Source organism: Phragmites australis, chromosome 2 (assembly GCF_958298935.1).
Source record: "Phragmites australis chromosome 2, lpPhrAust1.1, whole genome shotgun sequence".
Lineage (NCBI taxonomy): Eukaryota > Viridiplantae > Streptophyta > Magnoliopsida > Poales > Poaceae > Phragmites > Phragmites australis.
Window position 1 is genome coordinate 38,990,772 of NC_084922.1, and position 24,877 is coordinate 39,015,648.

At 51.9% G+C, this 24,877-nt stretch overlaps 1 protein-coding gene across 1 annotated transcript; it reads left to right on the plus strand.

The window, feature by feature from the left end:
• Window positions 1-19,351: 19,351 nt before the first annotated feature.
• On the plus strand, window positions 19,352-24,794 carry LOC133908759 (uncharacterized). The gene is made up of 7 exons (XM_062350907.1): window positions 19,352-19,786; window positions 20,319-20,546; window positions 20,978-21,051; window positions 21,606-21,765; window positions 23,243-23,362; window positions 23,445-23,553; window positions 24,379-24,794. The coding sequence occupies exons 1-7, from the start codon at window positions 19,565-19,567 to the stop codon at window positions 24,564-24,566; spliced, it is 1,101 nt and encodes a 366-aa protein (XP_062206891.1). The 5' UTR covers window positions 19,352-19,564; the 3' UTR covers window positions 24,567-24,794.
• The last annotated feature ends 83 nt before the right edge of the window (window positions 24,795-24,877 follow it).

The following is a 24,877-nucleotide window of genomic DNA, read 5'->3' on the forward strand; positions in this document are numbered from 1 at the left end:
CCCGACCAGCCAAGTTCTTCCTGCTCTGATAAGCGGGAAAAGAAAAAGAGAAGGAAGCGCGAGGCCGCTCCCGTCGAGCCAGCCCAAGTCCCCGCTCACAGGGTGCCGCAAGAGCCCGATCACCGGCAAGAGCGTCGACCGGGTGTCGATCGGCGCCCCGTCAGGGCCCCTGCTCGGGCTCCTCCTCGGGCCTCTGTGCCCGCGAGGGCCCCGGCACCGGCTAGGGCGCCAGCTCCAGCAAGAGCCCCGGCCCCTGGCCGAGCTCCTGTTCCAGCAAGGGCCCCCGCTCCCGCAGGGCCCGAGCCAGGAAAATGGTGTCCCATACACCTGACCAGATGGCACGACCTCACGGAGTGTCGTACGGTCAAAGGACTCATGGAGCAGCGCCAGAGGGAGCGCGACGAGTCCCGCGGAGGAGGCGATACCGAGGTCGTCCCCAACAACGCCGAGCTCGGCTTCCAGGAGCCCGAGCATGCGGTCACCTTCATCGACGGGGGCGCTTACACACCCTGCTCGCGCCGTGGAATCAAGGTCATGCGGCGCGAAGTGTGCTCGGCAACCCCGAGCGAGGAGGCCACAAGACCCCTGAGGTGGTCGGATGCTCCGATCACGTTCAGCATGGCTGATCACCCCGTAAGTACTGCAGCTGTGGGACGGCTACCTCTGGTAGTGTCTCCCACTATCTGCAATGTTAAGGTCGGCAGAGTGCTGATCGACGGTGGTGCCGGCCTCAACCTCCTTTCCAAAGAGGCTTTTGAGAAGCTGCAAGTATCTTCCCGACGCCTAAAGCCGTCGCTCCCCTTCTGTGGAGTAACCCCCGGGCACTCCCTGCCCCTCGGGCAGGTTGAGTTGCCTGTCACGTTCGGGAGCCGGGACAACTTCCGCACGGAGTGCGTCCTCTTCGATGTTGCGGAGCTCCCTCTCCCCTACAACGCCATCCTCGGGCGTCCGGCGCTTGCCAAGTTTATGATGGCCGTGCATTATGCATACCTTACGGTTAAGATGCCCGGCCCCGCAGGCTCTATCTCCGTGATCGCCGACTCCGGCGGCGCCGTCTCCTGCGCTGAACAATCATACATGGCTCTGGTCTCAGCGCAGGCCGAGGTTGATGGCTCTACAGGGGGCCCGGGACCCTCTTCATCCAGACCCCGACTCGCCGCCGACACCTCTGTTCCAACGAAGGAGGTCGAGGTGGGCGAAGACGCTACCCAGGTTGTCCGTATCGGCAGCGACCTGGGCAGCAAATAGGAAAGCGCGCTCGTCGCCTTCCTCCGGGCTAACGTAGACGTGTTTGCCTGGCAACCGTCCGACATGCCCGGGATCCCTAGGGAGGTGATCGAGCATCATTTGGCCGTGCGTCCGGACGCCCGCCCAGTGAAGCAGAAGGTCCGGCGGCAGGCGCCAGAGCGCCAGGAGTTTATCCGCGAGCAGGTCCGCAAGCTCCTCGACGCCGGATTCATCCGAGAAGTCCTCCACCCCGACTGGCTAGCAAACCCAGTCATCGTCCCGAAGGCCAACGGCAAGCTTCGCATGTGTGTGGACTACACCGACCTTAACAAGGCTTGTCCTAAAGATCCTTTCCCCTTACCTCGCATTGATCAAATTATAGATTCAACTGCGGGATGTGATCTTTTATGCTTCCTAGATGCAAACTCTGGGTATCACCAGATTCGCATGGCCGTGGGGGACGAGGAAAAAACTGCTTTTACTACCCCGGTGGGCACTTATTGCTACATGTCAATGCCTTTCGGCCTGCGCAACGCTGGATCCTCTTTCCAGCGCGCTATTCGTATCACTCTTAACTCGCAGGTTGGCCGCAACGTCGAGGCTTACATCGACGATCTCGTGGTCAAAACCCGAGACCGCGCCACCCTGCTCGAGGACCTTGCCGAGACTTTCAACAGTCTCCGCTCTACCCGCCTCAAGCTCAACCCGGAGAAATGTGTCTTCGGGGTGCCGGCGGGCAAGCTCCTTGGTTTCTTGGTCTCTGACCGAGGGATCGAGGTCAATCCAGAGAAGATCCGGGCCATCGAGCAGATGCGACCCCCGGTTCGACTCAAGGAAGTCCAGCGCCTCGCCGGCTGCATGGCAGCTCTCGGGCGCTTCATCTCCAAGCTCGGGGAGCGAGGGCTCCCCCTCTTCAAGCTTCTGAAGAAATCCGGTCATTTTGACTGGACGCCGGAGGCCGAGCAGGCCTTCCGTGATTTAAAGAAGTACCTCACTTCGCCACCCGTGTTGGTGGCTCCCTCTCAAGGTGAGCCCCTGCTGCTCTACGTTTCGGCCACTCCTCAGGTTGTGAGCGTAGTACTGGTGGTGGAGCGCGACGAGTGTTCGGGGCCGGGTGCTGGGTCCCAGCTCCCAGAGGCCCCCGACCACTCACTTGTCCTCGTGGCTCCCCCTGGGCAAGGGGTCGAACCCGAGCATACTGCTCTTCCCAGCCAAGGAATCGAGCCCGAATGCCCGGCCAGCCCCGACCATACCGCCGACCCTGGGGGCTGTGGCAGCCCCCCGGGTGGGGCCACCATCCGGGCCCGCCGGGTACATCGACCGGTGTACTTCGTCAGCGAGGTCCTCCGGGAGGCCAAGACAAGGTATCCCCAGGCGCAGAAGCTACTCTATGCCGTGCTCGTCGCCTCCCGGAAGCTGCGCCACTACTTCCAGGCGCACAAGATTTCGGTGGTTACCACTTATCCACTGGGACCCATTCTCCGGAACCGGGAGGGCACCGGGCGCGTTGTCAAATGGGCGGTCGAGCTGGCGGAGTTCGACTTACACTTCGTCTGTCGCCAGGCAATCAAAAGCCAGGCACTCTCCGACTTCTTGGCAGAATGGACGCACGTCCCCTGCGTCGTCCCAGAAGAGATCTCTACCTATCCCGGGCGCGACGCGCCCGGGTACTGGGTTATGCACTTCGATGGCACCCTCTCGCTGAAAGGCGCAGGGGCCGGAGTGGTTCTCACCTCCCCAACGGGTGAAGAGCTCCGGTACGTCGTACAGTTGCAGTTCCGCGCATCCAACAACATGGCGGAGTATGAAGGTCTCATCGCCGGCCTCCGGGCTGCGGTGGGGCTCGGGATTCGTCGCCTCCTGGTCAAAGGGGACTCCCAACTGGTCGTCAACCAGGTATCCAAGGAGTACCAGTGCACGGATCCTCAAATGGCGGCGTACGTAGCTGCAGTCAGGAAGCTCGAGAGACGCTTTGACGGCCTCGAATTGCGGTATATCCCTCGCCGCGACAATGCTCCGGCCGACGAGCTCTCTCGCCTGGCCTCCTCACGTGCGCGCGTCCCTGCCGGAGTCTTTGAAGAAAGACTCGCACGGCCTTCCGTCCTGCCTGCCGAACAGGATGAAGGGGAAACCTCGAACTCAATTCAGGGGACCCCGGCGGTGCCCTCAGTGGGAAGCCCCGTCAGGGCGCCGCCGTCCGGCGAGTGCGCTGTGCTCGCCGAATGTTCTCAAGATGCCTCGTGGATGTCTGACATCCGAGGGTACTTGAAAGAAAAGTTCCTACCCGAGGATGAGGCGTCTGCCGAAAGGGTTGCTCGGCAGTCCAAACGCTATGCCATGGTAGATGGGGATCTCTACCGACGTAGCGCAGGAGGTGTCCTCCTGAAATGCATCTCTCGGGCAGAAGGCGGCGATCTTCTCGCTGAGGTCCACGAGGGCGAGTGCGGTGGCCATTCATCGTTCCGCACGCTGGTCGGGAAAGCCTTCCGGCAAGGTTTCTACTGGCCTACAGCCCTCCAGGATGCTTCCGAGCTGGTTCGGCGCTGCAGGGCGTGCCAGTTCCATGCAAAGCAGATTCACCAGCCAGCTCAGGCTCTCCATACCATTCCCCTGTCATGGCCTTTCACGGTCTGGGGTTTGGACATTCTGGGTCCATTCCCCCGAGCAGTCGGGGGCTATGCATACCTATATGTCGCTATCGACAAATTCACCAAGTGGCCGGAGGCGGTCCCAGTCGTCAAGGTGACCAAAAACACGGCGCTCCAGTTTATCCGCGGCATCACCAGCCGCTTCGGTGTCCCCAATCGAATCATCACCGACAACGGCACCCAGTTCACCAGTGCCTTGTCCGGGGACTATTGCGAAGATCTCGGCATCAAGCTTTGCTTCGCTTCCGTCGCTCATCCTCGGAGTAACGGGCAGGTCGAGCGCGCCAATGCGGAGATACTGAAGGGCCTCAAAACCCGGACCTATAACGTGCTCGCTAAGCACGGGAAGGGATGGGTAGACGAGCTGCCAGCCGTGCTGTGGGCCAATCGGACTACGCCAAGCCGCGCCACCGGGGAGACTCCGTTCTTCCTCGTCTATGGCGCCGAAGCAGTCCTCCCCTCTGAGCTCACTCTGGGCTCCCCTCGAGTGCATGCATGCTCCGAGGGTGAGCAGGAACATCAAAGGCGCGACGACGTGGACTACCTGGAAGAGCGCCGGCGGCGTGCTGCTGTCCGGGCGGCTCGATACCAGCAGAGTCTGCGGCGTTATCATCTACGCCATGTCCGGGCCCGGTCTCTCGAGATGGGGGACCTAGTTCTCCGACGCATCCAGTCGCGCGAAGGAATGAATAAGTTGTCCCCTGTGTGGGAAGGTCCCTTCACCGTGATCGCGGTCCCTCGGGCAGGTTTTTTCAGGTTGGCGACGGAGGAAGGACAGCCACTCCCGAATCCGTGGAACATCGAGCATCTCCGACGCTTCTACCCGTAGATGGTCGTGCTCGCGGCTCAGGTCAGCAAGGCCGGGGGTTTCTCCCCGCCCGAGCAGTCTGAAGGCTTCGCCCCGTGGGGTAAGTCGTTGTCGCCCAACCTTGTAAATATTGCACATTAAGTATTTCAATAAGCAATCGCTATGTCAAAATACTTTTTTTGGATTCCGTATGTTTAATCTGTCTGGTGAGGAGCTCGGTTGTGCGAGAAAAAGTTCGCTCTCTCTCTTTCCCCGCTGACAAAAGAATCCCGATCGGTATGCATGCGAGCAGTCGCCGCTGACTTACGTCCGCCATGGTAGGCTGTGGTGTTCGGTGTCGTGACAGGCTCCCGGGCACTACCGAGTTTCGGGGTGCTCCGGGTAATCCCATCGCTCAAGCTGCTCGAGTAGTCCGGAGCTCGGGCCCCCGGAGCGGGCTGTCGGTGCTCGGTCTGGTCTGTCATACCCGGGCGCCACCAAACCATAGGACCTCTGGGTTATGCCTCTGACCGCTCTTGTCCGCCGGTTTGGGTATTCGAGAGGTCTCGGGTCGAAAATGAGAGCAGTCTATAGCAAGTACCGCACTGACAGAGCGCACCAGACAAAGAAATCCTATTTTTTCCCTTAAGTCACAGGCTGGCGATCACGAGCAGCTCGGCCGCGAGGGCTTCAATGCCCCGGTCTCTGGTCGGCTCCAGGGTCCTCGGGCGGTCCTACCACTTAGGCATGGGTGGTCGAGATCACCCGACCCTAGGAGCCTCGTATGCCTCTAGGCACTCGGGCGCTCCGTTAAAAGAATCGAGTCCCCGGGCACCCGAGCTCGGAAGCACATCCCTCCTGGATCGATGAGCCGGAAGGCCGACAGCTGTCCGGTGAGTGGTTATATTCAGACAAGTCTGCTTTAAGTAAATTTATGTCCTCGAGTCACTCTCGGGGGCTCCCGCGGTTTAATCTGTTCGGCGAGGTGGCCTCCTCGCACGCAAAACCCTGCCGCGTGACTACTTTTTCCCAGAACGACAGAACGGTCTGCAGAAAAGAGTAGCGTGCTTGCGATAACGTCTGACCGAAGCCCTTCGTGGTGGTCGTGGTGTTCGGTCCGCTTTTAAGGACCCCGAGCACTACCGAGTCCTCGGGTGCCCTGGGTAATCCTATCGCTCGAGCTACTCGGGTAGTCCGGATCTCAGGTCTCGGGGGCGGGCTGTCAGTGCTCGGCCTGGCCCGTTTAAAGCCCGGGCACCACCGGACCGCGAGGACTCTTGGTCACATTCTCGCCCGCACGCGTCTCCCTTCTACTAACTGAGTGGTCGCAAAGTGAAAAAGTGTTCATCAAGCACGGCGTGTTGCGAGCGGGATCGATCCATCTCCCGGGCAAGGAAGTCTGTGTCTTTGTTCTTAACTTAGGTGATGCGGATTCGTGAGAGCTTGAAGGCCGACTGTGCCAGCAACAGCGATCAAGACAACTTCATCCTCGGGGACGGGAAGGTCGGGAACGGCCCGACTGAGTACTCCCCGGGACTTCGAAGTAAAACATCGGAAGAAGCATCGAACACACAGAGAAACTGGAGTTGCGAGCCCAGGGAAAAACAGCCATTTAATATTCACAGGATATTTCCAAGGCATTTTCTAAGGGTTCACTCCTACATCTACAACAAAAGAAAAGAGGCTACAAAAGATCTAGTCGGCGGCAGAGGCGTCGGCTGAATCCTCTGAGTCATCCCCGGGGACTGGCGGCGGCGGCACCTCTCGCCTGAAGCCGGCCGCCACCTCAGCGGCGGTACTCCGGACTGCTGCCCGGGCAGCCTCCCCCTCAGCCTCGACCACTCCCTCCCGCGCCGGCTCCAGTGGGAAGTTCGGGTCCCTGCTTTGGTAGCAGGCCAGGACGTGCTCGGCCACTGCATGCGCCAAGCCACGTCCCTCCCGGGCGGCGAGTTCCTGGACCGCCCAAGGCAGGGCCTCGAGGCGCTCGCAGACCTGCTGCAGCCCTAACACTTGTCGTGCGGGGCCGTCGCCCTTCGTGTCATCGACAAGCCGTCCAAGACAACCCTTCTCCACGGCCCGTCGCATCCGCCGGAGTATGTCCTCCAGCATATGCTCGAGGTTGACCCGCGAGACAAAAGAGGTCTCGAGCTTCTCCTTGGCGGCCCGCAGCTGTGCCTCGAGTCCCTGGTCGCCGGCCGGACCGGAAGAACCGCCAGCCGCGGTGGGGGCGGCAGCCTGCTTCGTCTTGGCCACCATCTCGGACAAGGCGCGTTCGCGCTCGGCCAGTTCCGCCTCGTGCTTCGCATTCTCCTCCGCCCTGGTAGCCGCGGCGGCCGACGCAGCAGCAGCTTCGCCCTCTCGGCGACTCAGTTCGCCTTCTCGGCGACTCAGCTTATTCTCCCGCCGGGCCAACACATCCTCCTGCTGGGCCACCGAATCCTCCCGGGCACCGAGATCCGACGCCGATAGCTCATTGTCCACTTCCCGGATGGAGACGTCCTCCTCCCAGCGCTTGAATTCTTCTCTGATCTTCCGGAGATCGTCTTCCCAGCGCTGGAGGTCGGCGCGCGTCTTCTCGGCCGCGCCCTCCCGGCGGGCCAGCTCGGCTTGCCGCTCCTTCGCAGCCTGCTCCCGGGCTACGACTGCCACCTCCCTCTCCTGCGCCTGCCCCATCCTGGCAAGGGCCTCGGCAGCTTGCTGCCTCGACGCCTCGGCCAAGCGGGCGGCGTCTTCTCGTTCCCGCGCGGCCTCTGCCCGCGCGGTCTTCAGAGTTTCTCGTTCCCGCGCGGCTTCCGCGCGGATGTCTTCTAGGAGCTTCTGCTCCCGCGTGGCTGCCGCACGGGCCTCCTCCTGGGCGCCTTCTCCAGTGCCAGGCGGGCGCGCTCGGCCTCGAGCTCCCCCTCCTTGGCGTTCACCACTGCGCCCAGCCGCCCAACCGCTACTTGGACACCTTCAATGGCGGCCAGGAAAGGATCGGCGGGCTGACCGGGCACCGGTGGGGCCCAGGCTTCTCCGCAGAGTGCCTCCAGGGGGGCCGAGCTCTCCGCAGGGCCTTGCACCGCCATCCGCCCCGGGCTCTGCCTGCCCGGGGTAGGCTCCGCCGGAGCCAAGGTCTCGGACGGCGGCCGCATTCCCGCATCGGCCGCCCTGTCCACCGGCCCCGGCAGAACATCCACCTCCACCGTTATCCGCCCCGGGCTCTCCGCGCCCGGGGTAGGTTCCGCCGGCGCCCTTCTCTTGGCCGCCGCCTCCGCCTCTCTTCCAGGGGCCGCCACGTCAATTGGCGCCTCCGCCGTTCCTATGCCGGCCTCCGTCGGCGCAGTGGGCGGGCTCGGCTCTGGCCCCGGCGCCTGTTCTCTCTCCGTCGCAGCAGCGCCTGCGGCCGGCCTACGGGAGACAAGTGAAAATTGTCAAAACTTAGTTCGGGCCGAAAATGCCCATGGAAAAGCAAGAAAGAAGACTCACCGATACCGCCATTTGGCCGCTGGGAGCCTGATGTCCGGGTCCGGCGCCGTCGGTCCGGACTCCTCCCGCCGCCTCTTCCGCTGGGGGCTCGGCTGAGCCACTACGCGGGCCACGGGCGCCGTCGTGCGGGCCTCGGGTGCCGCCGCACGGGTCTCGGTCTCCGTCGTGCAGGTCGCGGGCGCCGATGCAGGCCCCATCCGCACCACGCGCGGCTCCAGCACCGGAAATGCCGCCGCTGCCGTCGGCGACGGCGGAGAATCCGGCACTAGGATCAAGGCCCGGGGATGCTTTCCCCGATCTCCCGGCGCCAACCCCTCAACAACTTCAGTGGCGCCTCCTCTCTGGCACGGCGGCTGCCGCCTGCGGCGACCCCTTCGCCAGCCTGCGCCGAACTACCAGCAACCTCATCGCCAAGTAGTTCCTCCAGCCCGGGGAGTTCGGAGGCCTCAGGACTCCGGCTTCTTGGCCGGTCCACGGGCCCCTGGGCATCGAACTCCGGCAGCCCCGCCATAATGGCCACCCGGCTGGGGTTGGCGCAGAGCGCCATCTTCGGCCACGGGAGCTCCGTCCGGCTCATGTCCTCCGTTCCGGTGATCCCTCGGGTCATCCCCCGCAGCTCCGCCTGCCCCAGATCCCAGCTCGCACCAATCTGGGTCCTGGTGATGTCCTCCGGCCCGGTGTAGAACCAGCTTGGCCGGGCCCGCTCTCGCAAGGGCGCAGAAAGTCCACAACCACCATGACTGAGGTCAGCCCGCCCTCGCGCAGTTCCAGAATGCGCTCCAGCACCGGCTTCAGTCTCGCATCTTCTGGTGGCGGCGCCTCCCACGTTGATCGCCGAGGTTCCACCGCCTTCTCTGGCAATTCGAGGCGCTCGTGGGGGTCGATGTCGACGAAGAACCAGTCCCGTCGCCATTCCTCCCACTTGCTGCGCATCACCTGGGGAATGTAATGGTCCCCCAGGCCTTCCCGGAGCCGAAGGTTGCAGCACCCTGCGACGTCCGCCGTGGAGTGCCCCCTCTTCTTCCCCACCGACCGAAGGACGAAGAAGTGGCGAAGCAGCGTCGCCGACGGCATCACCCCCACGAACATTTCGCAGAGATGCGCGAAGACCGCCAACGCCACGACGGAATTGGGGCTTAAGTGCACCATTTGAATGTCGTACGTCTCCAGCACTTGCAGAAAGAAGGCGGAGAACGGCGGCACTAGCCCCGCTGCCACGAAGGAGGTGAAGAGGACGGTCCGCCCAGGGACGGTCGTCGCCGGTGTCAGAGTCGCCGGCCTCACCGCCACAGCACCCTCCTGACCCTCCGGCACCAGCAGCTTCCTAATCTTGTCCGCCGCCTCCTCGTTCCTCAGACGAGACTCCGGCAAAATGCTGTCCGAAGTCTTGTCCCGGCGACCTCCTCCAACCCTCGTCATCTCGACAGGATGGAAGGTGTTTTTTTGGTGGTGAAGGAAGAGGGAAGGAAGAATGCTCCGGTTGCCTGAGAATCCCCTAAAGGCTTCGGAGCACGAAGAAGGCAAGAGCACAAGTGCAAGAGAGCGTAAAAAGGGGAACGGACCGATCCGTTCCCCCTTTTATATCTCAAAATTCGAAAACTGCCGCCCGAACGGTTCGCTCGGCGAAGCGTCGCCTCGATCGGCGCAAACTGCCTGGCGAATCTCCCGCTGATCGCGCGATGTCAGCGGTTGCCAGGCGTATTTTCCTCGATCTGCGCGGCGACCGCGCGTGCCGCCTGTATGGTTATCATACCCTTCGGAAGTTGTGTGGACACGCGTCCACTCATTTTCCCGTTGGAACGTACTTGAGGTCTAGGTCCGCAAGGGCCACCTCTCGAAAGCTTGCCACATGGCGTCCGCGCCAGCCTTGGCCTCGGTCGTGACGAAGGGCCCATTCGCAGTCTCAGTCCCGTCGGCTACCAACGGGCCCGGGGGCTACTGTCGGTGTATTCAGAACCAGGGGTCCCTAAGTCCCGAGACCAGGCCGGCCATCCACCACATGTCACCACCCTGCAAGGTAAGAAGAAGCTAAGTCCCGGGAGAAGGTGCTCGGGGCCGCCGCCTCTGGTTCCCAAGCACCCTAGTTCCCCGATGATCCACAGAGCCCAAATACCAAGAAGGAAGTGCTCGGGAGAGAGTACTCGGGGCTGCACGTGGCAGCCCCCGAGGACTCGGTGCCCCGAAGGTCCCACCGAAGTGCTCGGGAGAGAGTGCTCGGGAGAGAGTGCTCGGGGCTGCACGTGGCAGCCCCCGAGGACTCGGTGCCCCGAAGGTCCCACCGAAGTGCTCGGGAGAGAGTGCTCGGGGCTGCACGTGGCAGCCCCCGAGGACTCGGTGCCCCGAAGGTCCCACCGAAGTGCTCAGGAGAGAGTGCTCGGGGCTGCACGTGGCAGCCCCCGAGGACTCGGTTCCCCGAAGGTCTCACTCAAGTGCTCGGGGGAGAGTGCTCGGGGCTGCACGTGGCAGCCCCCGAGGACTCGGTTCCCTGAAGGTTCGCGCAAGATCATTCGATGACCCGAAGGGTCCCGTCGTCAGGGTGTCATCCAGTCAAAGGCCCAATACCGCATTTAATAGGATGTCTTCCAGTCAAAGGATGGAGAACACGTAAAAGGGGACCGAAAGTGTGTGAAGAAGAGGACACAGACGCTCGAACCAGCTCAAGCCAAGCTAGAACACGAGAGCCTCAAGCTCTTTGTAAACGGCTCTCCCCTTGGAACCAGATACATCCTTGAAGAATTCCCTTCAAGGATAAATATAGCGCTCACACAGGAGTAGGGTGTTACGCCTCCGTGCGGCCCGAACCTGTCTAAACCCCGGTGCACCCATCTTTTCCTCGCATTAGGGCAATCATCTCCCGCCAGCCATCGCATTTGTTTCCGTTCCCGCTTATTTCCCAAACAAGCTTTTCCAGGATCATCCCCCCGGCCGAATCTCTAAAAAGGGGTCTCTCGGGATCCCTGCGACAGGAGTTCACCCTCCGACACGAACATATTCAGGATCATCCCCCCGCCCGAATCTCTAAAAAGGGGCCCCCAAGGATCCCTGCGACAGGAGTTCACCCTCCGACAGCCGCATTCTGGCAGGGGGGCGTGGGAACATTTAATGCGCGGGTTCCATCGCGGGACATCCGGCGCGCCTCAGGATAGCATCGCGAAGCCCAAGGCGCCCCGCCTGCCGCCCTGCTATGTCAGGAATACAAGACCGAGCAGGCACGTCGGACTATTCAGTGGCTGCCCGGTGGGCCCTCTCTGCGGCGCCCATTGAAAAACGGCATGATGACGAACAAGACCGGACGGGGGCGCGTTTTCAACCCTCCCCGTCACTTTGCGCAGCAGCCCATGATGGTTGTTTTCCATTTATGGCACCTTGGAACTCGCGCCATCCCTTTCTGGGCACGCTATCGCCCCGGCAGGTATTTAAGGTGGGGCGGGGTCCCCGGAGGAGGAAGGATTTTTCGAGGACTTGGTTGACACAGAGCACCTGCCAGGACGAGTTCAAGCACAGAAGTTCATATCACTGAAGAACAAGGAGTCCGAGGCTCTAGGCTAGACAAATATTCTTGTAACTAGCAACATCTCTGAGAGACATTCTCAGGGCATTTATAGCATACACACAGGAGTAGGACGTGACGCTTAGTGCGGCCCGAACCTGTCTAAAAATCCCTCGAGCATTTACTACTTTCTGCATCCGATCATTCCATCCACCTGCATCGCATTTACGCCCATTTATTTCACCCGCAAAACAGATTCAGAATTAGCCCCCCCGGCCGAATCTCAAAGGGGGTCCCTCCGGATCCCTGCTTGAGGAGTTCAACCCTCCGACAGACATCTTCAATAAATTCGCTTTATCATGTATGGAGTTCATTCTTTGTTCTTCACTATTGGTATATATGATTTCAATTCAACTTATGTCTTCTTATAGATCATAACCCCAACTCACTCTCAAACAAAAAGCACAGGAGTTAGTGTATAAAACTTAATTGACAACTTTATACCTTAAGTCACTTAGTCTTCACAAGTGACTTAGCCTTCATATTTATTATCAATCTTAAAGTTTCTTCTTCTTCTTATGAGCATTACCAAGATCCCAATGACTTTGATGCAATCTTTTGAACTCATGGCATTTTTCAACGAATCCATACTTTATTTCTTATGCATCTCCTATGGAGTAACTTAATAATAATTCGTAACATAATTGTTAGTCTATAGGTATTATCATCACTTATCCGAGCATCACCTAGAGCTCGTTGATCTTGATGCATATCTCTCCTCCATGAATCACCAGTGGAACATCCTACTAACAATTCTCAACAATATAGTTAGTCTATAGGTATTATCATTAATTACCAAAACCACACATAAAAAATAGATGCACTTTCAGAGACATGCCCCATATGGGCAAATCCCTGATCCCTTAGCCAGATTTCTTCGGGAAAATGGTATAGTAGCATAATATTCTATACCTGGTGAACCTCAGCAAAACAAGGTAGCTGAGAGACGCAACCGCATGCTTATGTACATGGTGCGAAGTATGCTCAGCTATTCTAGTTTACTAGTTGGACTGTGGATGGAGGCACTTAAGACAACCGCACACATCCTTAATTGGATTCCCAGTAAATCAGTTCCAAAACCATCTTATGAATTATGGAATGGGAGAAAGCCCTCTTTGCAGTATTTACGTGTGTGGGGTTGTGCAGCTGAAGCTAAAGTTTTTAATCCATATATTGACAAATTAGATTCTAAGACAGTTAGTTGTCACTTTATCGGGTATCCCGAGAGATCCAAGGGGTATCATTTTTACTATCCAAATAGGATCACTAAGTTTGTTGAAATAAGACACGCTATATTTCTTGAGAACCGGGATCTAGAGCCCAGGGAAGTTGATCTCGAGATAAAATGGGTTTATGTTCCTACACCATTGATCCAAGAGCCCTACATCCCTATGCCCCAGGTGGTTTCACCTTCAATATAAACTAACGTCAGTGTACCCCCTATCGAGGCCTCTAAAATTTCTAACGTTGCACCTAACGATGAGCCTTAGCGGTCCCCTACGATACCTAGTCCTGGTCCTGCAGTACCTAACGAACCGATCAGAAGATCACAACGCGACAAGAGACTTGCCATCTCGAACGATTACGTTGTCTACATGAATGAGGATGTTAATGACATAGAGAAGACAGAAGATCTTAACTCATATAAAGAGGCCATGATGAGTGAACATTCGCCTAAGTGGCTTAATCTCATGAATGACGAATTAAAGTCTATGAGCGATAATGATGTATGAGACCTAGTAGAAATCCCTGACGGAGCCAAAACAGTAAGCTGCAAATCATAGCTAAAGGCTTCTCGCAAAAGGAATAGATTGACTATAATGAAACTTTCTCTCCTATCTCAAGTAAAGATTCCTTCAAAATAGTTATGATGCTTGTAGCGTATTATGATTTAGAGCTGCAACAAATAGACATAAAGACGATATTCCTTAATGGTGACTTGGAAGAAAATGTTTATATGGCTCAACCGGAATGTTTATAGGAAAAAATTCAGCATCTTAGTTCTTTATGTGGATGATATCTTATTGGCTAGCAGTGATAAGGATATGCTATTTTAGACCAAGGAATTTCTATCATCTAATTTTGATATGAAGGATCTCGGTGAAGCTACTCACGTTCTTGGCATTGAGATTCACCGAGATCGATCCAAAAGAGTATTAGGTTTGTCTCAAAAGACATACATTGATAGAGTACTGAAGAAATATAATATGCATAAGTGCTCTACCACGCTTGCTCATATTGTTAAGGGCGATAAGTTTGGGACGTTTCAATGTTCGAGGAACCAATATGAAGCTGATCAGATGCAGTCGGTTCCTTATGCTTCAGCTGTCGGAAGCATTATGTATGCTCTATGTACACGCCCTGACTTAGCTTTTGTGACCAATATGCTTGGCAGATATCAGTCAAATCCAGGACTGAATCACTAAAAAGCCGTTAAGAAAGTCCTTCGCTATTTGCAAGGCACTAAGAACTACACGCTCATATTTAGAAAATTTGATAACCTCGAAGTTGATGGTTATTCAGATGCAGACTTTACGGGGTGTGTGGATAATCCATTTACTCTCGCTGGAGGAGCTATCTCGTGAAAAAGCTCTAAACAGACACTTACGTCATCGTCAATGATGCAAGCTGAGTTTGTAGCATGTTACGAGGCTACCGGGCAGACTGTATGGCTATAGAATTTTATCCCTGGATTAAGAGTGGTCGACAGTATTTCAAATCCGCTGACATTATACTGCGATAATCAACACGCAGTTTTCTATACAAGTAACAACAAGTCGAGTGGTGCTGCTAAACACATCGATATTAAGTATCATATTGTAAAAGATAGAATTCAAGATCAAACAATAAGTATCAAGCATATAAGTAGTAAATCAATGCTTACGGATCCACTCACTAAAGGCTTACCACCCTATATTTTTCGTGATCATGTTACTGACATTGGGTTACTAGAAAGCCTATGATTATAGATAAGAGGACAATAATGTAAACCAACTCCCATTAGGAATAACGAATTTCCATTTCAAGATGGAGTGATACACTATAGGTATTTGAGTTTCAGTGTTATTTTATTAGCCACTGTAACACTTTGCCTTGGTATACTATTTCATTGAGAGTGAGCTTATGATTTTAACGTTATGATCAAGGGGGAGAATGTTGAAATTGATCTTAGACCCCCTCTCTCCCTAATGTGTCCCAACTGACGCCGAGAGATGAGGGGGAGCCCGTTTTCATGAGCACGCCCTGATCGGGGGTGCAACCGACTCGTTGGTTGCGGTCCCGTTCCACACAGCGCCACAATATAAAGGGGAATGCTGGGGCTCGTGGATGATCCATCTCACGCAGCTAACGCACACCCGACATACCTAAACCCTATGACCGATCACATCTGGGCACTGGAGTGGAGCGAAGACCACCACCCCTGCAGCACCTACGGCGACCACTTCGATTAGCTGCTTCCTCACGTCGTCCGCGCCTTCACCGAGCTACATCACCGTCAAGTCGATGACCATCTACATCACTATGTACGCCTACACCGACGTGATCACATTCTTCAACCTCATCTGATGGCGTTACCGAACAACGGTATGTCCTCACACTTCCACAATTAGATGTATCTGATGTTAGGGCTAATGATCATATGAGTTGAGACCCGTATTAGCACTAACATATTAGACCACTCCCAGTGATGATACTACTAACTAGCTATATCATGCACACGCCACATCATTTGATACACGCCACATTATTTGATACAATGCATTGTACGTTGGTGGGATCTAAGAATAAATTTCCTTCACTTATTTATTTCTTCTACTTGTACCGTTATTATTTTATTTTTTTTACTATTACTTGTATCTTTATTATCATTATTATTTTTCCACCATCTTTTTAGTTGGATCTTGTGTGTTTCATCTCTAGCATATCTCAACTTGCTTGGAACAAAGGCTCTTATTGTTGTTGTACCTATTTCTTCTACTTTGCAACCGATGTCAAAACAACAACATGGTAGGTCTCTCCTCTCCGGTGTGTGTGGAAACGGACGGTGTGTATACATCGGAATTCCTGATGTATATAACTTCACTATTTCTTATAAAAATCCTTCTCTGCAAATATCCTCTGGTGACATCATGCTCATCTCCCGGTGTTGATCGTCCGATGAACATACTTCAATTTTTCACTAAAAAATTGCTCTCTATATAAACCTTCAGGTGCTCCACTATTCATATTCTGGTGTTACCATCAGATCATTTGTTGTTCACATAAAACTACACCTCTCCATTTCACTCCAAGTTTTGGTTCGTCTTCAATCCTTTTTTTTTACTGTCTTTCTCTGAGCTACCTAGTGCTAGACTTTACTAATATGCACCACAACTAACTGTGTAGCTTCAACTATATTAAGCTACTATCCTTAACTCCTTAATAATATGACTAAAGGAACAGTAACAATATATACTACTCTAAGTGTTTCTCAATTCTAAACAACACTTAGAACTAGGTAGTCATTCACCTTTGTGCATATCCTTTGAACTATCAATATAAAAACTAATAGGGGTTGGCAATATCCAAGAATTGTCATTATAATCTAACTTTCAATAGTTCTTACAAAACCCACGTTAGTCATAATGATCATGCTACAATTAATCATTAAAACTTGAATTAAGGGGCTAGATGCTTACATACAGCACAAGAGGTGGCTGGACGTGATGGCATGTGTGGTACTGTCATTGTGCAAGGGTCTGAAGCTCCTGTCATTGTGCTTTACATAGGTTTATATGGTGTTTGATTTGATGATCAATCAATCCTAGGTAGGATACTCCATCATGGGTTCATCCTATGTATTTTGGTGGGATGATATTATCCCTTATACTTACACTAATTAACTATTTGTAAGATACGAGGTTGTCGGTGATATGGGAACTAGGGGTCCCTGAGTCCCGAGGCTAGGACAGTAGAGTGCCACGTGGCGCCCTCTCTCGGGGATTATCTCCCCGAGGTCCGAGAAGATCAAGTTTCGGGAGAGGGTGCTCGGGGCCATGAACAGTGATCCTGAGTACCTGAGTTCCTCGATGACCCGAGGAGGCCAAGTTCTGGGAGAGGGTGCTCGGGGCTATGAATAGTGGTTCCTGAGCACCCGAGTTCTCCGATGACCAGAGAAGTCAGTTCCGGGAGAGGGTGGTCGGGGATACAGTGGTCCCCGAGCACCCAAGTTCCCCGAGGACCCGAGCAGTCAAGTTCCGGGAGAGGGTGCTCGGGGCCACGAACAGTGGTCCTCGAGCACCCGAGTTCCCCGAGGACCAAGAAAGGGCATATCCGGGAGAGAGAGTGCTCGGGGCTGTGAGCAGTAGTCCCCGAGCACTCATAGTTCCCCGAAGGCCCAAGAAGTCCTTCGCCGGTGGTCTCCACAGGGGCTCAGCGGTGAGGTGTCAACAGGTGAGAGACCCGATGCTGCATTTAAGAGGGCGCGTGGCCTGTCACTTCCAACCACTCCCCCCACGCCTGCTATCAGTCCCTGCCACGGTCTGGCAGAGAGGCGTGGGGACATTTAATGCGCGGATCCCATCGCGCGTCATCCGGCGCGCCTCGGGATAACGTCGCAGGGCTCGAGGCGCAACGTCTGCCGCCCTGCTGTGTCAGGCTCGATCTGACCGAGCGGGTATGTGGGGCTGCTCAGTGGCTGCCCGACGGGCCCTCCCTGCTGCGCCCGCTGAAAAGCGGAATGATGACGACAAAGACCGGACGGGGGCGCGTTTTCAACTCTCCCCGTCACCTCAAGCTGCAGCCCATGATGGTTGTTTTTCATTTATGGCGTCTTAGAACTTGCGCCATCCTTTCTGGGCACGCCACCCGCCCCGACGGGTATAAAAGAGGGGCGAGCTCCCCAAAGAAGATAGCGAAGAAGACCGAAGACAAAAAACACACGAGCTCAACGGACTCTGAACGAGCTCAGAAGACAAGTTAACGAAGAACAAGGAGCACGAAGCTCTAGACTTAGACAAACATCCTTGTAACACAGCAGATCCTTATAGAGACATTCTCAGAAGCATTTATAGCATACACACAGGAGTATGGTATTACGCTCCGTGCGGCCCGAACCTGTCTAAAATCCCCTGAGCATTTATTTCCTTCTGCACCTGATCATCCATTCCACCTGTATCTCATTTACTCCTATTTATTTTACGTACGAGACGGACTCAGAATCATCCCGACCGAATCTCAAAGGGGTCTTTCCGGAACCCACTTGTGAAGTTTACCTTCCGACAAGATGATGATAAATCAACTTATTTTAGTTCTCAAACCAAACAAGTGAGTTAAGTTTAGAGCTACACATGCCTCAAACCATACAGCCAATTAAGAAAATGCATTGGATGCACCATACGTTGGAGCTGCTTTAATAAACCATGATTGCAAGGTGCCGGCCATGTGTGGCGTTAGCTCTGATATAGCTTCATGTGCGTGCTGTTTGGGCCTGCCTGTGCTTCCAAGTGCTACAATTAGCTACGATTAATTGATAACTTCATGCCTGGGATACCGCTGGATCTTGCGAGCGAGCGCAGGAGCGGGACGGAACATGTAGCGAGGTTGATTTTTGTGTTTCGGGTCATGGGATCAGGGGAATGGGATCATCCGACTTCATCTTCGGTGAAGTCGAATGATTTTATCGTAAATCGTTGATTTAAGACGAATAGATCAAATTTAGTGGTACATTACTACTATAACGGTTTTACTACAGTTCTATTACTATAGTACCACTGTTACAGTATTTAACGCCATAAATATTATTTCCCCTCTCACAAAACACTGTTTATCGCTTACTTTGCGAGAGTAACCGGGTCCGGGATCAGGACGGACGCAGATGATCCGCAGCTGGGGGAAATCGGTGTCTTGGATACTGGACCAGAGCGAGCTGTATCTCGTGAGGATACTGATTTGCTCTCTCTAATCTTTAATGCAATGTCATGTCAGTTAAAAATCCTACATGACAATCTATTTAATGTGTATGGGGCTAGCACCGATAGTAGTCTTATACGTATAAGATACAACTCTGCACGAAATTCAACGTTTTAGAGATTGTACGATACCGTATTGAGGTGTATCTATTTCTTCGGTTTATGTTTTGGGTTCATAGACAAAATGCATGCAATTGGGAGCTCCTAGGAACAACAATATGATAATATGTACTATGTTTGAGAGGTTCTTTTCAACACATCGATTTAACGCTCTCCCAGTGGCATGACAGTCTTGATATAACACTAGGATATTTTGCATTGGGAGTAGCTTAAGCGTCTTCTTAGTTTTGCTAAGTGTAATATTGCAACGCCTAATCCAGGGTCTCAAGCGATCAACGGATCCGCCGGAGTCTTATCGGAAACTTGCTTCGCCAGATCTTATCTTTCCTTCCCTGCCACCGCATCCTCCTGGAGTGGCGGAGCTTGACTACAGATTAAGAAGGAGCTAGCACTTAAAAGAGGATGAATTGCATTAGAAAGAAATAATCGTTTTTATATTTAACTAGCTAATTAAGTCAGATACTCAATAGTTTCTTTAAAAATTTGCAATTTTGAGAAGTGACATGGCCGCTCTTAGTCCTCACATAGCTCCGCCCCTGTCCTCCTGGCTGGGAGCCGGACACATCGTCCCCACCTCGGCGGCGCAGCAAGCCTCGCACCCTCCTCAAGCCACGTCTACTCGCGCGATGACACGTTGAACCCCACAGGCCCTGTCCCCACATGTCATTCGCACTAAAAACGATATACTTAACCCCTTCCCTCACTCTCCCTCGCCTCCTCCTCCGGGCGTCGCGTCGCCAAAGCAGCCATTGCCGCCTCCCCATTCGCGAGTCGCAAGCGCAGCCGCTAGGGTTCAGAGGGGCGAGGCGGCAGCGCGATGTGGTGGAGGGCTGTGAGGGCCCGCCGGCGTGTCGCCGGTGCGCGGCCGGCGACCACGGCGGCGGCGGCGGCAGAGAAGACCTGCCGCGCGGTGGTGGTGCCGCGTTTCGGTGGGCCGGAGGTGCTGGAGGTCAGGCAGGGCGTGGCCGTGCCCGATCTGAAGCCAAGGGAGGTGCTCGTGCGCGCGCGCGCCGTCTCTATCAATCCCCTGGATTTGCGAGTGAGCTCCTCATTTTGAACCCTCGCCCCTCCCATATGATTTGTTTCCGTGATAAAATTTGTCACCTGTTGAGACTTGGATTGGTTTAGGCGCCGTGTGAATTGCATTGCATCAATTTAGTGGTCATTGATTAATTTCTTCTATCGCAATAACGCAGTTGTTTCTTATTACTGCTATTTGACTCTTTAGAATGTTACAAATACTCCTGTGAAGGAACAGGAGTATATAATAAAGGGCTGTATTTCATAATTTATGATGCCCAACTGAGTAATGTGGCGTGCTCTGCCTATTGGAAAATATACCACGTTATAAACTTGGAACTAATAAAATGCAGATGACTTTAAACAATCTGATAGACTGTGTCAAGTGGGCACACACAGGGAAAAAATGTAGATTGATGATTAATTATATTTTAGGTATAAAGAATTGAAGTTGTATTCTTCTGTTACTGAAATTATGAAGCCTCTTTAAGATTATGTTAGTCTGTTATTTATTGTGATTTACATCAGAAAAAAAAATTGTTTGTCTTTAGATGCGATCTGGTTATGGGCGTTCTATATTCAAGCCACACCTACCTCTGATCCTGGGTCGGGACATCAGTGGTGAAGTTGCAGCCACAGGGACTTCTGCGTCGTCATTTTCCATTGGGCAGGAAGTGTTCGGTGCGTTGCATCCAACAGCTCTCAGAGGGACATATGCTGATTATGCAATTCTTCCATTGGATGAGCTTACTCTCAAACCATCTACGCTCAGTCATGTGGTAGGTATCACCGTGTTGTTAAATAATTTCCCCTTCTCCATGCTACTAATCTTGTAAGAAATGCAATGTTAGATTTATTTCCCGTTTATTATCTTAGATGATTCTATAGTCCTTGTGCGATTTTCTTACCTAAACTGAACTTGGCAGACTGTTTTCTCTCCTATGCAATATATATTGACCAATTTCATGACACCTTCATATTTTGTGACCGAAGAAGGCCCATAATGTTAATGGTGATACAATGCCTTATTGACCTGACTAACGGATGTTCCAAAAAGTTATACGTATTTAGTGTTTATTAGTGGAAAGAAGCATATATGTTTCGTAATGACTGAAGACCTGGTTCTTTCTAGTCTTACTTGCATCATTGCATGTGAATAGGACCTTACTACAATTTGCTAAAGATGAACTGAAGTTTTGTTATGTCACAGGAGGCTAGTGCAATCCCATTCGCTGCATTGACTGCATGGCGTGCTTTACATGGTACGGCTCGAATTTCTGAAGGGTATGCCTGGCTATACACCATTTGATAGGCGGACAGCCAATTGCGTTTGCTGCTTTTGTTGATCGTTGATATAGTTTAATTCTTTGATTCACTTATGTGTTGTTAACGTAGCGAATCTGCTAATGTTGTTAACATGGTCTGTAGCAGTTAAACTCACGTTCTTTTCATTTTTTTTACTGATGTGATAAGAGTGTTCCGCACAGTGTGCTTGTGCAGCAGACAGATATGAAACATAGTACTGGCAAAAGTTAGTTTGGCTCCTACGTAAATTTAGAGAATTATAAATTTATCTTTTGTAGAAGTTCTTAGTAATAATGTTAAATTCTTATGGTATTCTGCACCGCTCTTCCCTTGCTTTGTCTTCTACTGTATGCTCAGCTGTCCCTGTGGTCAATCTGAAAGCCATTCTATCAGTTAGGCCAACCGCGCACGCATACATGCATGCTTGTTTGTCATTATCAGCAAAATGTCAATTCATGCCTGATTGATTGGAAGCCTATTGAAGTTATTTTTGTTTATTTGTTTGAATTTGATGCAACCTATTGCTATTTTAGACAAAGAGTACTTGTGATTGGTGGAGGAGGAGCGGTTGGGCTAGCTGCCGTTCAGCTTGCAGTAGCTGCTGGGTGTGGTGTTTCTGCTACCTGTGGAGCCCAAAGTGTTGAGCGAGTTATGGGAGCTGGTGCTGAACAAGCTATTGATTACACCACTGAGGTAAAAAGCCTCCGTTACTTTTGCCCTTATAATCTTTAAAGTAGTAATGTTGTTAATTCTCTTGCCCTTCCATTATCTCGAGTTCTTGATACAACAACATACAAAAGTCATCTAATATGCCCTTAATTGGTATCTTGTGAAATCTTGCTGCACATGTGAGCATCATTCTTTGTCTTAGCAGGATAGATAATGTTGTATTTTATAGGAGTGATTATGTAATGATAGTATGGCACTCAATACACTGCATGCAACATTCATGGCCTTCTTGTATCACTGTAGTTCTATTATCATAACCATAACCAGGGTTTAGCTTACCGATTTAAAAATATATCGGACCCCCCCCCCCCCCCCGGGAAATATCCGAGATGTCCGATTTTGGGGAAATTTCAGTCCAAAAATCAATTAAATGAAATTCGAATTCAAACTTTAGAAGCGGAATAAATAGAGAACAGATCCCCTACTGGGCATATGATGAGTAGTAGCCTGGCGGGAGGTGCCTACCCCGCAGACACGAGGTCGTTGGTTCGATTTCTGTCGAGTACACATTGTTTTATTTTTCAATTGGAAGTGTGGAGTCCACTTGTCAGCCACAGGATTTTGATGAAAAAAGGAAACAAGTTAGAGAATCGAACCTGGGACCTCCGATAAGCAATGTTTCTGCGCTACCACTTCGACATCTGTTGTTTCGTGAAGAAATTGATGAGATAATTGTACGTTACCTTTAAAATAAAAAACGAAATATTTCGGCCGGTACATGCTGATACCGGGGGGGGGGGGTCCGGTAAACCGGAAAATCGCCGGTTTCAGCCGAATTTCTCCGAAAACGTGAACCCTGATCATAGCAGCTTCATGTATACATAATGCAAAAGCATATTTTGGCCAAATATTCGTTCGCCACTTTACTCTATCTCCAGGATGTTGCCCTGCGAAAGCCACCAGCAAAGTGCATTCCAAACTAGATACCCCCAAGCAAAGGTGATATCATGGGTCGCCACTATTGTTGGGATCACATCACCCCACATGCCAGACTCCGATCGGTAGAGGTGCGCAAACAAATATCGCTGGAGGTGCGCAAACAGATATACAAGGAAATCGTTAGCGCAGAGCAAGACTAACTTAGGGCTTGTTTGGCATGGAGGAAAAAACTACCAACGTGAAATCTAATACACATGTGGTTTGGGTTAGTTTCTCTCCAACCACCCAATCCACATTGGGTTCAAAACCAAGTCAAGTTTCAATCCCTTCGGTTTTCTCCAGTATTGCGATGCAATCCAATGAATATAGACTTGTAGGGGAATGCTCCTGGTGTCCAGTAGTATTGTGTGCTGGCTTGAGTTGTTGCACAGTTGTGTGGACTCTAATATATAAAGTTGTGAGAGAAGACACTAAAATCTATAGTTATTCTGCTTGATTGAGAAAGCATATGAGAACCTTGTCTTGAGTACCATCTTCTTCTCTTTTATGGCTTGTCTTACAGGATACTGAATCGGCGGTTAAAGGAAAGTTTGATGCTGTTTTAGACACTATAGGAGTACCTGAGACTGAAAGAATTGGCATCAATGTTCTGAGGAGAGGTGGACATTATATGACTCTTCAGGTGATCAATCTACATTTCGGGTTTTTCCTCGCATTTGTCTTTGTCCTAACTTTCCTTATCGTCGTGACCTGTAATGTGACAGGGAGAAGCTGCCGCACTAGCAGATGTATATGGATTGGCTGTAGGGCTTCCGGTTGCTACTGCTACTTTACTAAAGAGACAGATGCAGTATCGTTATTCCCATGGAATAGGTAAAGAGCTTTATTCCCATTTATTGTTGGATACATGCATTTTGTTTGTTTTGTGTGCATAAATTCTGGGATCGTGGAACTAGACTGTATAGGATCACAATTCAAATGAATGGCAGATTGCTCTTAGTCACCAACTAGGCAACTAGCCAAGGGACAAGCTGTTTCCAGCCAGAAGCTTACAAGAATACTGTCAGATCTCCCGAATTGTTTGGTGTATCATAAGTAAATCTATCCAAAATTTTGCAGAGTTCTTTCATAAATACTACTAAACAGTTCCCCAAAGGTGCAGAAAACAATGACTAGTAGGCATTGAAAGCAACCTTCAATAGCAAATCTATTTAAATTTAGCAGTGCATCAAATTCTTGACTGGATAACGGGCTGAATTTGCTTGTACCTACACAAAGATCTAACTTATCTTGTAGCCATAACCAGCTATACAAGTTAATAGCATTTGGCACAGTATTTGGACATGGATAATGTGTAATTGCTGCTTCGGAATTGTTTGGATCTAGGTATCAGGAATTGATTCACTCTGCCTGGTTTCAGTTAGAAAAAAATAAATACAAAATGCCGTATATGGTTGAGTTACAAAAAAAAAAGCCAGGATTTGCATGTCTATTGTGGTATATATTTGTATATATTTTATGTGTGTCATATAGAGCTGTGCTCATGCATTGCTCTATAGGTGGCACAAAGTTTAGCTCCCTCATCAAGATTCACTATGTTCTTCATTATGAATGCAATACTTTACAGAAGCTAATTTAGTAATGTTGGCTACATATACCATCATTGTAAGATTTCTGATGTCTCTAATTTAATTTCAGAGTATTGGTGGACATACATGAGAGCTGATCCTGAAGGGCTTCATGAGATCCAAAGGCTATCTGGAGCTGGGAAATTACAGATACCCGTGGAGAAGACTTTTCCCATCAGCCAAGTAAGAGAAGCTCATAAGGCCAAGGAGAGAAAGTTGGTGCCTGGCAAGGTGGTTCTAGAATTCGACAAATGTTAGTTAGATTTTGTCCGTCAGGCACTGAAGCCAAGTAAGAGAAGCTCTGCGTTTGTAAATCATAAGAACTTGGAATTTGTTCTTCTGATAGAGTTTATCGTTCCGTTTGAGTAGGAACGCAGTAAATAATCATATCAGATACGAAAAAGACATTGCAGATGCATCTGTTCTGCCACGGTGCATGTATACTTGCATCAAGATTGATGCTTCATGATGCATTTTTCCTATGCCCCTGCTGTTCTGCGAATACCGAAGCGTCATGATGATGATGCTTCTTGATGCATTTTATAGTCACATTTGCAGAGACATTTTTA

Bases quoted from the DNA above. Each gene is read 5' to 3' on its own strand.
- LOC133908759 (XM_062350907.1), top strand. From the start codon at position 19,565: ATGTGGTGGAGGGCTGTGAGGGCCCGCCGGCGTGTCGCCGGTGCGCGG. The intron at 20,547-20,977 runs GTAGGTATCACC...GTTATGTCACAG, and splicing joins CATCTACGCTCAGTCATGTG to GAGGCTAGTGCAATCCCATT. The intron at 21,052-21,605 runs GTATGCCTGGCT...TTGCTATTTTAG, and splicing joins ACGGCTCGAATTTCTGAAGG to ACAAAGAGTACTTGTGATTG.